This window comes from Cotesia glomerata, linkage group LG10, assembly GCF_020080835.1.
Source record: "Cotesia glomerata isolate CgM1 linkage group LG10, MPM_Cglom_v2.3, whole genome shotgun sequence".
NCBI lineage: Eukaryota > Metazoa > Arthropoda > Insecta > Hymenoptera > Braconidae > Cotesia > Cotesia glomerata.
In genome coordinates, this window is record NC_058167.1 from 3330998 (window position 1) to 3346624 (window position 15627).

General features: G+C 33.8%; 1 protein-coding gene and 1 long non-coding RNA gene across 2 annotated transcripts in view; both read right to left on the bottom strand.

The window, feature by feature from the left end:
• Positions 1–1493: 1493 nt before the first annotated feature.
• Positions 1494–15627, bottom strand: part of LOC123272701 (E3 ubiquitin-protein ligase Bre1) — a gene marked incomplete in the record, with an annotated part of 140773 nt that continues 126639 nt past the window's right edge. Inside the window, 2 exon segments of the mRNA XM_044739675.1 lie at positions 1494–1989; positions 5554–5648. Of these exon segments, the coding sequence (XP_044595610.1) occupies positions 1708–1989; positions 5554–5648 (377 nt within the window).
• On the bottom strand, positions 9785–12181 carry LOC123272730. Its single transcript, XR_006511138.1, has 2 exons — positions 11669–12181; positions 9785–11098 (listed from the first exon to the last, which is right to left on the bottom strand). It is a non-coding gene; the product is annotated as an uncharacterized LOC123272730 (long non-coding RNA).

The following is a 15627-nucleotide window of genomic DNA, read 5'->3' on the forward strand; positions in this document are numbered from 1 at the left end:
AATATTCGTTAGTGAGTGATTTTCAGTACCTTGCTGTAACTAGTTGACGATCATATGCTCGCTGCCCGTGGATTCTAAGTAATCCAGGTAACCGTTTGGGTTTATTTGTCCTCGTGAAATTACTCCGGGGAGTCCAGTTCCACTGTCCAGTGGTAGAATTATTCAATAGTAACCTGCTGAATCAGTACGCATTAGTATATTTCATTAAATAAAAAAAAATAGGAACAAAATCTAACTAAGTCAGCTGCGTTCCCTATGTTGAACGTGCGATTCAATAATTACCTGCTAAAGTTGTTTCAGCCGTGCACAAGTCAGTGGTCAGACCTCTTCTGTCTCGTGCACTACCCGTCTTGCGTGTGTTACTAACCCAAAACTACCCCCTCCTACTTACTCTCGAGGCCGAAGATCCAGACGCGACATTGAGACTCAATGAATTTATCGTAAAAAGAAGTTGGAGTCAAGGAACTCGTCGGAGAGCAGTAAATCATCAGTAGAAGTAATACTACGGTCATTACTTTGTCAACGTTCTTAGTATTGCGGCTGATTCTAGCATTTAATTTATTTAGTAGCTATATGCTTTCATTCCCGATGTGGTGAACAGGTTCTTTAAATGAGAGGTTTCAAAGTTAGAATTGTTCGAAGAAGATGGTGTATTATCTGTAAAGCAACTTAGGATACCCCGGCATTTGGCAGCAGCGGGAAGTAAATTTGAAAAGGAGGCATCATTCCATTCGTATTGAGCGATACAGTGTTACATAGTTATTGATAGTATTGATTATACATACTTGCTACACAGATTTGATGATGTTTTTCTTCCTATCCTATTTTTATGTTTATTTAACTGTCCTGAGTGTTTTCAAAATGCAGTCTTTAGAATCCATGTTCTGTGCATTTGATGCAGTAAGGTGACATTCAACAATTAGCGCTCATGTGACCGGTTTGGTGACATCTTTGTGCATGTAAACTTTGGGCTTCCTCAAGCCTTCCCCAACGTATAGATTGAAAAAGAAATGTCTTCGTGCATGTGAAGGACACAATTTTCCTGCCGAGTGAGACAGATATACCAGTGATTTTATCTCGCGTGGTACTAGCCATTGGCGCCTTCTGATCGGTAGTCGAACTGTTGACGACGAAAGGTCCACCTTTTAGGTTATTATCCACGTGCTTTTGTTTCATACTTATTTATAATTCAATATATACATAAAACCGATACAGAAGCATCATACACGACGTAATACATCATAACATGACAGATATTTTTAGATTTTTTTAGTAAAAGAAAACATCGCTCTACACCATATGTCTTATTGATATCGAGAACGGAAGGAGACTGCGAATAATTTTTGATTTAATAATGTTGTTGATGGGACATGGAATCCCAAATCGTCTACTTGTAATCTAAACTCTTCCCAATTTGACTAAAAATTTATTACTTTTTTTTTTTATCCCTTTCCCATCTATTTATGAAAATAAGTGGATCCAGAAGACTCAAATGATGGACTTTTCAATACATTTTATTCAATAACATTCAATGAAAGTACATAAAAAACCTTAATTTAACAGTTCATTGAAGATCTAACATACAGAATCATATGATAGACAAAATTATTTGGAAACAATCATAACTAATTAATTAATAATAAATAATTATGAGTCTCCATATAAAAAGAGTTGTATCGATCATATGATAGAACATTCTTACTTTATTCAAGTTGATAAATATAATCTATGATAATCGTTTGCTCCAAATGCACAGTTGCATTTAGGACATTTCCGTTGACGGGTTTCATAACGAGTTCGAAGACAATCCCAACAAAAAACATGGAAACATTTCGTAAGTACTGCATCTTTACGTTTAACTTTACACGATGGACAAGTGAGCGTTTCTTTATACTCCCGTAATTCCTCGACCATCACTTCATCCAATGTTTCGGCTAATTCAATTTTCTTCATTCTGTCAACTTTCCGTTTCAGCTGTGCAATCTCTTCCTGTAACAACGATAATAATGAATACAATAAAATAGAATGCGTTGGTAAGTTGTGAATATTATTTATGGTTTCTCACAATCTACCGAGCCCCTGCAGAATAGCTTTCTACAATCTCAAAACGTGGAAATCTGATGAGAACTCGATTTTCAAAAACCGGGGTGAAACCAATAACTTTCCGATTTTTTAAAAATCGTTGATCTCATAACGGAAAGTTAAAAAAAAATCAAACTTTACGCTGAGAAAATTGAAAATTTTCGAAAATCGGGAAGTTATTGGTTTCACCCCGTTTTTCGAAAATCGAGTTCTCATGAGATCTCGACGTTTCGAGGTCCTAGGAAGCTTTCCTGACTATTGTCACGATGATCCGTACGTCTGTGTGTGCGTGTGTGTGTGTGTGTGTGTGTGTGTGTGTGTGTATGTGTGTGTGTGTGTGTGTGTGTGTGTGTGTGTGTGTGTGTGTGTGTGTGTGTGTGTAAACCTCTCGTAATTTTTGAACGGCTTGACCGATTTCATCGCGGTTGGTGTTATTCGAAAGGGCTTCGTCAAACTTAGATTTCCTGTAGGTTGGAACAGATTCGGACCAGTAGATTTCGAGAAATTGCAAAAAAAAGTGTATTTTTGAGCGGGAAGTTGCAGGGATGGCCTTCAGGCTCAACTTTTTTTCGCAATTTTTTGATATGGATCTACGCGTAGTGAAAGTCACAAAGCACAGTCCTATAAAGCTATCTTTTCTTGCCTCTAGTGATAACTCAAAATTATTTTATTTGGTTCTAGTTTATAATTAATTAAATTATGATAATACATTGGTGGATAAAGCAAGTACTCCGGATATCAAGTAAGGCTATAGGTATGGATACAGTAAAGTAGTTAATATCACGTGGTATAGTCGCGGTATAGGGAAGAGGTATCGAACCGAGCGATCACCGTCGATCCCGCGAACAGAACACTTGTATTCCGGCCTTTGCCAAGTAAAGTTATCACTTGTTTTTCGGCCTTTGCCGAGTACAGTAGGACTTGTGTTCCGGCCTTTGCCAAGTAAAGTCAGGACTCGTGTTTCGGCCTTCGCCGAGTACAGTCGCATGCTACAGTATATAGCGGAGAGTCGTTGGCGACTTCTCTTTTCAGTCATCTTGGGTACAGTTTTGTTCGTACTAAAGGTTTCGTTTATGCTACAGCTATTATTATTGTTTTAGAATTTTATATTTAAGCTACAGTATTTTATATTTTTTGGGAAGAGTCAGTTAAGTAGAAGGTTAAAGTTAAATGGAAATTAAGTTGGCGTCTCGAGCTTGTGGACGAGTCTGCGTTGTCGTTATATTTTGAGTTATCGTTTTGAGTTATCACGCTACATTGAGGTTATAGTTAATTATTATTTTGTCTGTAACTTATTTATTTATTTTTCTGTAATATTTATGATTTTGTATCAAGTTCGGTTTATTATTTTGTTCGTTAGTTTTGTTAATAAATCAAAGATCAATCAGTCATCTCAGCGTCTTAATAATCACATTGATTCTTATCAGCATCCGAATCCCTCCCTCTCTCCACAAACCAGCATACTGAGCGACACCGAGGTATACCTGCCTCTCCGCTTTAGCTACCAGTCTTATGTTATAGATTTTATTGAGTTTTGGACTATTCTACGTTTAGAGTTACATTTGTTGAGTGTTGTTAATTTCTCGTTGTTTAAAATTATCTGGCGCCTTGGGTTAAAGTCGAGACTGGAAGCGAGAGTGAGAGAGACAGAAGTATAGCCGACATGGGCGATCCACTACGCAGTAGCGGATCTGATCGATGTAAAAATTACGGTTAAAGTATGTGTGTGTTTTTTTTTTTAAGGGGGGGGAATCCTTTTTACGGATTCTAGGCATAGCTGTTTGGCCTGGATATGTGGCGACTCGACGCAGCGTCATACTAAAACTCGACACTAACGCCCCTACCCACTAAACCCTAAACCCCTTTTCCTTCTCTCCTCTAATCCTTCATGGAAACCGCCGTCAGGCATTACTTCGTGAAGGGAGGATCTAGCTACTGCTCTTCCTTCTAGTGGCTAAGGTGTTAACTACCTTCCTTCTATCTTCTGCTATTTGCTCTTTTTATTTCGGTGGAACGCAAGTCTTTAAGGACTTCTGTTGCAAACGTGTTGGTAGCGTTCCAGGCAGCTTCTGATGACAACATTGCTTCTACTAGTGAATCTGGTTGCATTCTCTGGTTCAGGATCCTCTCCAGTTCTTCACGCTGTGGATCGAAACGAGGACATACAAAGAAGACGTGCTCCGCGTCTTCAGCAGCTCCTGGGCAGGACGGGCACTCCGAAGAGTCATCGTGCTTAAAGCGGTGTAGATACTCTCGAAAACACCCATGTCCCGAGACTGTTCGGTTAAAGTCGAGACTGGAAGCGAGAGTGAGAGAGACAGAAGTATAGCCGACATGGGCGATCCACTACGCAGTAGCGGATCTGCTCGATGTAAAAATTACGGTTAAAGTATGTGTGTGTGTGTGTGTGTGTGTGTGTGTGTGTGTGTGTGTGTGTGTGTGTGTGTGTGTGTATTCATCGCAGTTGGCGCCATTCGAAAGGGCTTGGCCAAACTTAGATTTTGAATACAATTTGAACCGATTCAGACCAGTAGATTTTGAGAATTCTCAAAAATATTACGAAAAAAAAAATTTTTCAAAGGTGGAATGAATTTTAAACCGCTTTACCGATCAATTTAAAAAAGTAATAAACTTTTAACCTCAAAAAACCCCGTTGATCGCCACTAGTCTGGTCAAAATCGGTCGGTTCGTTCGTGAGTTATCGCTGTCGAAAGAAATCCGAAAAATGTGTTTTTTTTCGGAATTACTCCGAAATTCCTAGTTTAATCAATTTAAACTTAGAAGTTTTTTACGAGGCTTAGAAAACAGCGTCTAATGCCGCCAACCGCATAAGAATCGGTTTATTCATTCAAAAGTTATCTTAGTTTGAAAATTCCAAAAATGGTATTGTATCCAAGTCACATCAGACTTTTGAGCTCGAAGAGCTCAAAATTATAGAACAACTATCTCCTTGAGCTCGGAGAGCTCAAAATAACACATAAATTTTATTTTTGAGCTCGAAGAGCTCAAAAACGTCATTGGTGCAATTTTAAGCGCCTAAGTATGGAATTAGCAAGAAGTTGCAGCGATGGTCGTTAGGGTCAACCGTTTTCCTAATTTTTTTATAACTCTTTCATGAATAAGAGAAAACAGTCTCGGAGTGAAAGTATTTGAGTAAGCACAACTGTTTGTGACTCACTCTTGCATGCTCATTTAATCTCTCATTAAACTTTCTGTAACTTTTTGATAGTAAAATAATAAATTTTTTCCAATAGGGAGTTTTTTTTTCAGACTCTTTAAGCTATAATTGAGTCGAGTACGATTAGATAGCGATATATTGATCTTTATAGTCAAAACATATTTCTTGTCTTGAAAAATCGAGTTAAAAAATTCTTACCTAAGCTCAAAATGTTCGTTTTTGTATCAAGAATTGGTTCATTGGAGGATGAGTGAAAATTTTATAAGGTAATCATTAGTTAAAAAGATACTTACTTGTAATCTTTTTGTTTTATACGCTTCTGCCTCCAGAGAACTTGTTTTTTCGGCAACGACTTGTTGAGCTTCTTTCATTTGAGAATGATATTTTTCTGAAACATATCAGTTTTAAGCTGAAAATTAGTGAGAACGGTAAAAATATAAAAAAATCGGATGCTCGCCCAAAATGAACAGTTCCTTTATTATACTAATTTAAGGGGACCCGGTGGTCTAGCGGCCTAAAATTTTAGCTATTTTAAAAAATTTTAATTCTATATGAAGGTAATGACTAATGTTTTCAAATTTTCTTTACACCCCAGGTAACATGTGCTTGAGCAAAATTTAGGTGCCATTGTCTTGAGCAAAGTCTCTAGTTCCCTAGCGGATCCGTTTACGCTCAGTATTCACCAAATATATGTAGTGTATATGTGTCAAATTTACCCAAAGTATACACCGAGTATACACCGTCAAAAAATTTCAAAGTCCCAAAGTTTAAAATTTTTCTAGTGTCAAATAGAATAATTTTTTGATTCATAAATGTATGTATATAGATCAACTATAAACTGCCTAAAACTGATAAATAACTAGACGTCAAGACACCATTTTCCGGTGTATCATTAATGCCGGATTTACACCAGCCAAAAAATTTCAAAGACCCAATCTGGAGAAAATTTTTCATGATAAAAAAAAGTAGGTATGTTTCGGCTGAAAATGACTTGAAATGAATAAATAACATGAAGACAGCTGAGTTTTTGTAGCGTCGCCGAACATAAACTCACACAAAAAACATTGCGACAAATTTAAACATCAAAATCTAATCCATTTTAGTATGTGATGTTAACCTTTTTTATTTTTGAAATTAGTGCACTTAATAATTAAACTGTAACAGGGAAAATCGAACTTCCCGGGGTCATTATCGACCACTTAATTAACGCACGGTAGGTCAGGGCTTTCCCTTACCTTTCGATTTTTGACAAGTAGTTTCGACTTGTCACCGGGCGTGCTAATCGAAAGTCCCCACTATAGTCCCCGTAAAATAAAGCGGGGCATAACAATAGGAAAGTTCGAGAGCCGGAGTTGGAGGGTTATAAAAGAGCCGACAGGAGGGACATCGAGGCTTTTTCCCTTCTGGAAGCCAGTGGCCTTTTGTCTTTGTGAATCAGTGACCTTGTTGAGATCAGTTTTAGTCAATAGAGTGAAAATTTGGACGTCGAGAATAAAGAGCAACTGCCGAGGAAGTTATCAGGGCATTTTTGGAATTGGACAACCCTGCCGCATCCTGGTTCAAGACGCCAAGCAGCTAAGCCCGCCAAGTTGTATCGGAGTATCAGTCGTCGTTGAATAAAACAATAATTGAGTCTCCAGGTATTTTCGATTATTGTAGACCAGATTTGATTATTGATTTAATTAAGAGGCTGAAATAATTAAATTTAATTTCTCAAGCGGTCATTTTTATATTAAAGAATTCGTACTTTAGTTTTTATTGTCAAGGTCAAGTAGTTAGTTTTGTCGCTGAACTTTTATATTTAATGGATAAATTGTTAATTTATTGGTAAAGAATTTATTAGTAATTTATTATAGGCCTGTTGGCTATAATAAATTAATTTTAGTTAGGAATTTTCGAGACAGAATTTAATTAAGAAATATCGCTTAGAATTTATTTAAGGAGGATTAAGAATTAAAATCGAAGGTCGGAATTTTGTGTTAAGTAATTGTTAGGCGTAATTTTGGTAATTTTGGAAAATGCGAAGTTTTGAGATTCAGTTTTATTGGTAATTAAGATGTATGAATAAAGTAGAGAACTCTATAGAATGAAGTTAGCGTCGGTGGACGATTTTATATGGAAGTTAGGTAATTATGGTATTATATGGTATTCCGTCAGGTAGACGAGGTTGTTTATGTGAAATTAGTTCAGATAATTGAATAATTAAGAAGTTTTTATTGGGTCAAATATGTTGTTTGTTATTCCGTCAGTTGGACGAGGGTTTAAGAAATTAAGAATCTAGATGCGTAATGGTCTATGATTAAATTAAGAAATTAAGAATCTAGATGCGTAATGATCTATGTTTAAAAGAACTTAATGATATTTAGTTGTAAGTTTTGGCAAGTGCCTGCGTAGGTGAGAGGTTCTCAAATTTAGTGATTGATGGGTTAATTTTAAGGGCAATATTTTAAGAAATTTTGTTAGAATTAAATTGTTTATATTAAATAAATAATTGAATTGTTAATTGTTAATAATTGTTTCTCAGCATTACTTTTACAGCCTTTCTCAACTTCTCACGACCCGATCTTTCCTTCTCATGCTCCCCGGTTTCTGGGACACCGAGTATAAAATCCCAGTGGCGCCCTTTTCAAAGAGGAAAGGGGTGACCAATTGGACAGGGCTAACCACCCCGTTACAAAACCTAATTTGTAACGAATCCATATCGCGTTACAGATGCCATAAGGACGTATAAAAATTATACGCCCTTATGGCACCTGGGAACCATAAGGGCGTATAAAATTTTTTTTCCATTTCTGCACATTTCGGACGTAAAATACATCGATTCCCGAAAAAAATTTTTTTATACGCCCTTATGGCTCCCGGGACCCCCCTCGGATGCCATAAGGGCGTATCAAAAAAAAATTTTTTTGGGAACCGACGTATTTTTTCATGAAATGTGCAGAAATCCAAAAAAAATTTTTTTTCCATATAAAAATTTTTTTGGAATAAAAAAAATACAGAATTTTTATTATACACCCTTATGGTATCCGATGTGGGCCCCGGGAGCCATAAGCGCGTATAAAATATTTTTTTTTGCATTTCTGCACATTTCGGACGAAACTACGTTGATTTCCGAAAAAAAATTTTTTATACGCCTATATGGCTCCCGGGGCCCACCTCGGATGCCATAAGGGCGTATAATAAAAATTCTGTTTGGTTTTCTAAGTCCAAAAAAAATTTTTATATGGAAAAACTTTTTTTTTTGTATTTCTACACGTTTCATACAAAAATACGTCAGTTACCAAAAAAAATTTTTTTTATACGCCCTTATGGCATCCGAGATGGGTCCCGGGAGCCATAAGGGCGTATAAAATTTTTTTTTTGCATTTCTGCACATTTCAGACGAAACTACGTTGATTCCAGAAAAAAAAATTTTTTATACGCCCTTATGGCTTTTTACCGGGACCTTTTGCCGGTATACGCCCTTATGCATCTAGAACGCGATATGTAAAAAAGTAAAAATATTAGAAATAAAGATAATCATTTTGTTTACTTCGTAAAATAAGTATTTTTACTTTTATTTACTCTATAAATAATGATATTAATAAATATATCATTCACAACAGCCTTAATGACTAAATTTATATTATTTGTAGATTAACTTGCACAGTACAGAATGTATTGAGACTGAGCAGGGCGCCGGCATAAGTTAACAAATATTGAGATTTATGGACGATGTAAACAATGAAGTTTTCAGACTGAAGAAAATACATGTTAAAATTATGTTACTTATCCAATTCAAGTTATTTTCAGACCATACAGATATACTTTTTTTTACAGTGTATGCGTTGAAAGTAATACACCAAGAAACGTTCATCTGATTCTATGTTATTTGTTCATTTTAGGTCATTTCCAGGCGATCCATACCTACTTTCTTTATTCGAAAAAAATTTCCTCACTAACAACTCTGACAACTTTGTCACTCTCTGAAGATAAAAATTTTTTTTGGTGTATACTCGGTGTAAACTTGTGGTATATGATTCAAATTCACACCGAGTATATGAGTGTATTTTTTATCTATACTTAGTGTTTATTCGAAAAATACCAAATATACCTATCGTATCGCCCCAGTATACACCACACCAAGTTTACACCGAATTCACACCGAGTATACACAGTGTATACGGATCTGCTAGGGTTGCTAGTGTCTTCTTCTACATATGGGTCTTGCTCATGTTCATGTAGAAAGAACTGGTTCAAGATTTATATATAACTAGCTCAAAACATCTTGTGCAAGAATATGAGACAAGTCTATTGCAAGGTGCATTGAAAAACTTTCTGACGCATTTTTTGAATCAGAAGCTCATAACAGACACTTATCCATGGCTTGCTCAAGATTTGCTCAAGATCTGTAATTCTCAGTAATTCGTTCATTTCTAAAGCATTTGTGATCCAAAAACTAACAGGAAATATTGAAGCGTGACTTGCTCAAGATGCATGATGCATTATATATTTTATAGCACTTTTTCCCCTCCACTACTTGAAGATGTATTGATTCAGTGGTGCTCATTTTAAAATAATTTTGTCTTGATCGATAAAACAGTAGGTCTATACTCTAAAAAGTTAAGCTGAATGAGATCCACTGATCCTATAGAAAATATAGGAGGGGTAGAATGATGCGAACGGTCATTCGAAAACATTTAATCTTGAGGAAGTCTTGCACAAATATATTCAGCATGCTTCTGGTGTCCATCTTCCTCAAGAATTAAGGGGGGGGGGGTAAGGTTAATTCGTACAAAAAAAAGTGCGTGCGTACAAAGTACACATGTCAGAAGTGAAACTTCTTTGGCGAACTAATTTATCAGTCTTGTCTATATTTATACAAATCTAAAACTTTAGATTTCCGAGACTTAAAGGAAGGGAAAAAGGAAGATATGTTAGGAATTTAATTGTCATTAAAATATTAAAAGTGTTGAAAATTAATATAAATTATAAATTTAGTTTGTGGATATTTGAACCCATTATATACAGCCATTACTGGAATGTTATTTTTGTTTAATGCGTTAAGACATGTGTTGCATAAAGCAATTTTGTCGTTTGACACATGAGGAAGAATTATATTTAATATCTCTTTGTGTTGAATAGATGCAGATTTTAAATCTTCTTCAAACCACAATCTATCACATACTAAGCAAACATGCCCAAATGAGTTATTGATAAATTTTTCCTTAAATTCCTTGTGAGCATTTTGATGCCTGTGAAAAATAGAATAAGGTACACGTAAATCATTATCTTGAATACGTCTCGTATTATTTCTAATATTGACATTATGATTTTCATCATCGATATTATTATTATTAATATTATTATTATCACCATTATTGTTATTATTATTATTATTAGCATTAATAATATTTGATGATGTTTGAAAATCTTCAATAATGTTTTCTGAAAGGTTTGTCAATGATTTTTTTCTTGCTCTAAACTCACGAACACGTTCTCTTGAAGTTTTATTTTTTTCAATTGGTAAAGTCGAAGTCGAAGGTTGAGAATTTTCTTGTTCTTGATGTACTTCAACTTCAACAGTGATTCGCGTCAAATAATTTGACTCTTGATTTTCTTCATATTTTTGTCTTTTTCGAGCTCTGTAGTCACGACTACGCTCTGCTGGAGTTTTTGGTTTAGTTTTTGTAATGATGGACGATGAGATATTCAACTCTTGGCTAGCTGCATTTTTAAAGCCTTTTTCCGCTCTCTAAATTCACGTGAACGTTCTGTTGATGTTTTACCTGGCCGTCTAACAGATATTTTATTTTTAATTGTTTCACATTCTCGCACCACAATTTTTGGCATTGCGATCTGAAAATGAAAAGTTATTTGAATTTAATATTTAATAAAAATAATTAAAGAGAATTATTAAAATACATTTATTTTATATTGTTTGAAAAATAATATAGTAAAATCTCAGATGTTGAATATTAAATTAAAATTCCTCGTGATTTTTTGTAAATAGTAAAAATACCTGACCTCAATTTAAATTTATACAAAATCATTGTAAATTAATGATAACTATAGAAATTCCAGGTTTTAAATTAAAATTTTGTCAAGAGAATTTATGAAATATTGTTATTTATATTTTATGCAAAATGATTTATTGAAATCTCAAATGACGAATTGTAAATAAAAATGCCACGTGTTTTTTGTCAATATTAGAAATTATTAATTAAATTTTTTTTTTGAACTTAAAATTTAGAAAAGCGAATTTATCAAATATTTTTATTTTATGGAAAATGATTTATTGAATTATTAAATGACGAGTGGCAAGTTGAAATGCAACATGTTATTTGTAAATATTAAAACTACCTAACCTTCAAACCAATTAGCCTAAAAATTGTAAATAAACAAAAAGATAACAGATATATTACTTACTTCGAGTAACTGCTTAGTATAGGACGACTTAAAAATTTATCACAAAATATTATTCATAAAGTTTATTTATAAATTTAACTCACTGTTTATACACTGCATAAGTACTAATAATATTGTAAATAGATGAAAAATCTGCGTTTACTGCAAATGACGTTATGCGACAGATTTGCCATCTAAAGTTCTAATAATTAACTAGTAAACGAATACACAAACCAATATAGCATGTATTATTTCTCAATATCCCTTATTCTCTCTCTCGTTCAATCTTTCTCACTATAGCTCTCTCCCACCTCTCGCTCCATGGCACTGTGCGTGATACGACAATCGCTCTATCTCAGTTTTTCTCTCGATCTTTCTCACTTGCTTGCTCCCTACTCTCACTCCATCGCTAGTTGCTTCATGCTACGTTCGCCCTGTCTTACTCTCTCTCAATCGGTCTCGATCGCTCTCTCTCTCTCTTTTCGACACTTCCGTTGCATACTTGCGTGACGTTAAATTTGTAAAAATTTTACCCTCATGCGCATAAAGAAGTTTCACTTCAAAAAAAGACATATTTTTGTGATTTTCTTGCGACGACGCAGTTAAAATCTCTCTATTAAAACTAATGGTACTTTTTTGGAAAACTTTGAATGGAAAAACGCGATTTTTACGAAAAGAAATCGGCTAATTTGAGCCTTCAGTGTTCCAAAATATTAAAAAATTGAAATTTCGAAAAACCCTCCCAGCGTTACCTGGGAAAAACTATTAACTAACTAGTAAACATTCATTTTTTGATTTCAGATGATCCAGCACCAAGTTATGAGGGGCACCGCAATTCTACTTTTTTTTTTCTGAGACACGTCCGAATAATTGCTGCCATTGCCGTATTTTTTAATATTTCTTTGTGAATATTTTATATAATATTTTTCGAATGTCATATTTTACTGTACCATTAGTTTTAATAAAGAGATTGTAACTGCGTCGTCGCAAAAAAATCACAAAAAATATGCCTTTTTTTGTACGAATTAACCTTACCCCCCCCCCCACCCCTTAACATAGTTCGGCTACCCAATTTTAAAACACAGTAACTGCAAAATTTTTATACCTAATTTTTGTTGGTATTGCTGCATTTCTTATAACTTTTGGATCTTAATTTCAAGTATTTTTTCTTAAAAAAATTTGCATTCAAGTATTTTCTATTCATAAATCAAATTTTCTATCAATTTGGTGCGCAAACTTTTTTTTAATAAGAAAAATTTAAAAAAATCTTAGAATTGTGAGTTACTGTGTTGTGAAATTGGGCAGCCGAGTTAGTTTATCGATAAGAATCTTCAGATTTTTTCAATTTTCTTGCACAATTCTTGAGCTATAATCTGGCCCAAAGTTCTTGTGTAAGGCTTGTTCAAAACTTGTCAATTGAATTTGCTACAAGTATCTGGAGCAAGACCCATAGGTAGAAAAAGACACTAACAACAATCAAAATTGAGACCAGACTTGCTCAAGCGTTGAAAAAGATTGCTATATGGGACTTCTTTTTACTTATCAACTACACAGTAATTCTATTACTTATCAACTACACAGAAATGAAAATTAAGACAAAAACAAAATTTTTTTTAAGATAGAAAAATGACGCTGAAGTTCTCCTCTCCAAAAAAAAAAAATTAGGAAAACGGTTTGGCCCTGAAGGCCATCCCTGCAACTTCCCACATTTTTTCGTAATTAAGCGCTCAAAATTGCACTTATTACGTTTTTGAGCTTGAACTCAAAAATATAATTTTCTTGTAGTTTTGAGCTCTCCGAGCTCAAAAGTCTGATAGAAGTTTAATGAAACACTGATTTTTGATTTTTCAAACTGCAATAACTTTTGAATGAATAAACCGATTTTCACGCAGTTGGCGGCATTCGACGCAGTTTTTCAAATTCTATGATATATTTTTCAAACACAAACTGATCAGACCGGAAATTTCGGTGTAATTCGAAAAACACTTTTTTCGATTTCTTTCGTTAACGATAACTCACGAATGAATCAACTGATTTTGACCGGCTTGGTAGCAATCGACGTAGTTTTTCGATGTAGAAAGCTGATTAGTTTTTGGAATTGATCGGTCAAGCCGTTTGAAAGTTATCCGAAAAAACCACATTTGAAAAAATTTTTTTTCGCATTTTTTTTACGATTTCTCAAAATCTATCGGTCTGAATCGGTCCAACTTGTAATCAAAATCAAAGTTTAGTCAAACTCTCTCGATTGGCACCAACCGCGATTAAATCGGTCGAGCCGTTCAAAAGTTATGAGAGGTTTAGATACACACACATACACACACATACATACATACATACATACATACATACATACTAGAGTGGTCCAAAAAGTTTTTGCCTATCATCTTAAAAGCTTCTCTAAGGTATAAAAATTCCCTTCAAAGCGCAGCTTGATATCTCAATTCTTCATGAAGCTCAATGAATTTTTATTTTCCCATTTAAATAACACGTAAAAAATTTTATTTACGTTTTTATCCAGCAATAATACGAAAAAAATTTTTGTATTTTTTCGTCAATTATTCTTGTAGGAAATTTAATTCTCTACAAAAAAGTACTGAGGTAGTTTCTTCGTAATCTTAACGAGTAAAAAGTTATTGAGTTTTAAATACTTGCACAAAAAAAATTTGAACGAAGATAGTTTCAAAGCAACTTTTCGAAAACTTTTCGGTAACTGCATGTATTTATTTCAAAATTTATCAAACTAGACTGTTTCTAATATAATTAACACCTGTCTTTTGGTGAAGTATTAACTGTGAATGATGAATAATTTCTCTCATTACAATTTGGATATTTTTTCTTATGAGCAGTGATTTATTAAAATTGAACTTGAATTTCATTACGGAATCTGAATCAAGAGCAAGCTAGTACTTCCGGATGTATACCAAATTTAATTTTTTTATTTAAGAAGATTTAGGACAGGTAGAACAGGTGAATATTTAAATTTTGTACATGATGCTGGGACGCTTATTGACCGAATGAGAAATCACGAAACTTTTCAGGACTACGTAAATAGAAGTCCTCCGTGAATTGATTCTTTTATTTTTAAATTTAATCATTGAAAAAAAAAAAAATGATAAATAAACAAGTAGAGTTAGTGTGGAAAACTGCCTTATCTCAGGAGTCATCACATATTTAAGTAAATAAGCTTGACTATAAAAATTGCTAATAAACATACAACCAATATAATCTTTGAGACTGATTTAATTTTTGGTTATTTCTTATTTTAGTTTATATGACTTATAAGACATAATTATTAAAATGCAGCTAGGTTGAAGTAAAAAACTAATTGTCAACAAAAAATTTAATTTACTATATATCTTCATGTAGGCCGCAAGAGAGTGCTAAAAGTAAATTATCTAGTTTAATTTTTTTAAGCAGTGGTTAGAGTATTTACAAAGTCTGGTAATCTCCTTCAGTGCATTTAACATGTGGTTCAAATAAACAAACCGATATATTGAATTGTCATTTGTTATCACTGGTCCAGACTGAATGACCGATATCAGACTGTATACTATGTTTTTAAGAAAAAAATATAAATTACTTAATCAAATACTTTGAAACAGAAAATGTGATACAACATGAATTCTAAAATCATATCTGATTAAATTTTCTTTTATTGCGAGTATTTAAAGCTTAATAACTTTTTACTTGTTAGGATAACGAAAAACTACCTCAGTACTTTTTATAGAGAATTAAATTTCCTACAAGAATAATTGACGAAAAATACAAAAAATTTTTTCGTAGTTTTTACCGGATGAAAACGTAAATAAAATTTTTGATGTGTTATTTAAATGGGAAAATAAAAATTCATTGAGCTTCATGAACAATTGAGATATCAAGCTGCGCTTTGGAGAGAATTTTTTTTATACCTTAGAGAAGTTTTTGAAACAGCAGCACTTGAAAAAAAAAATAAAAATGTTTTTTGGACCACTCTAATATAT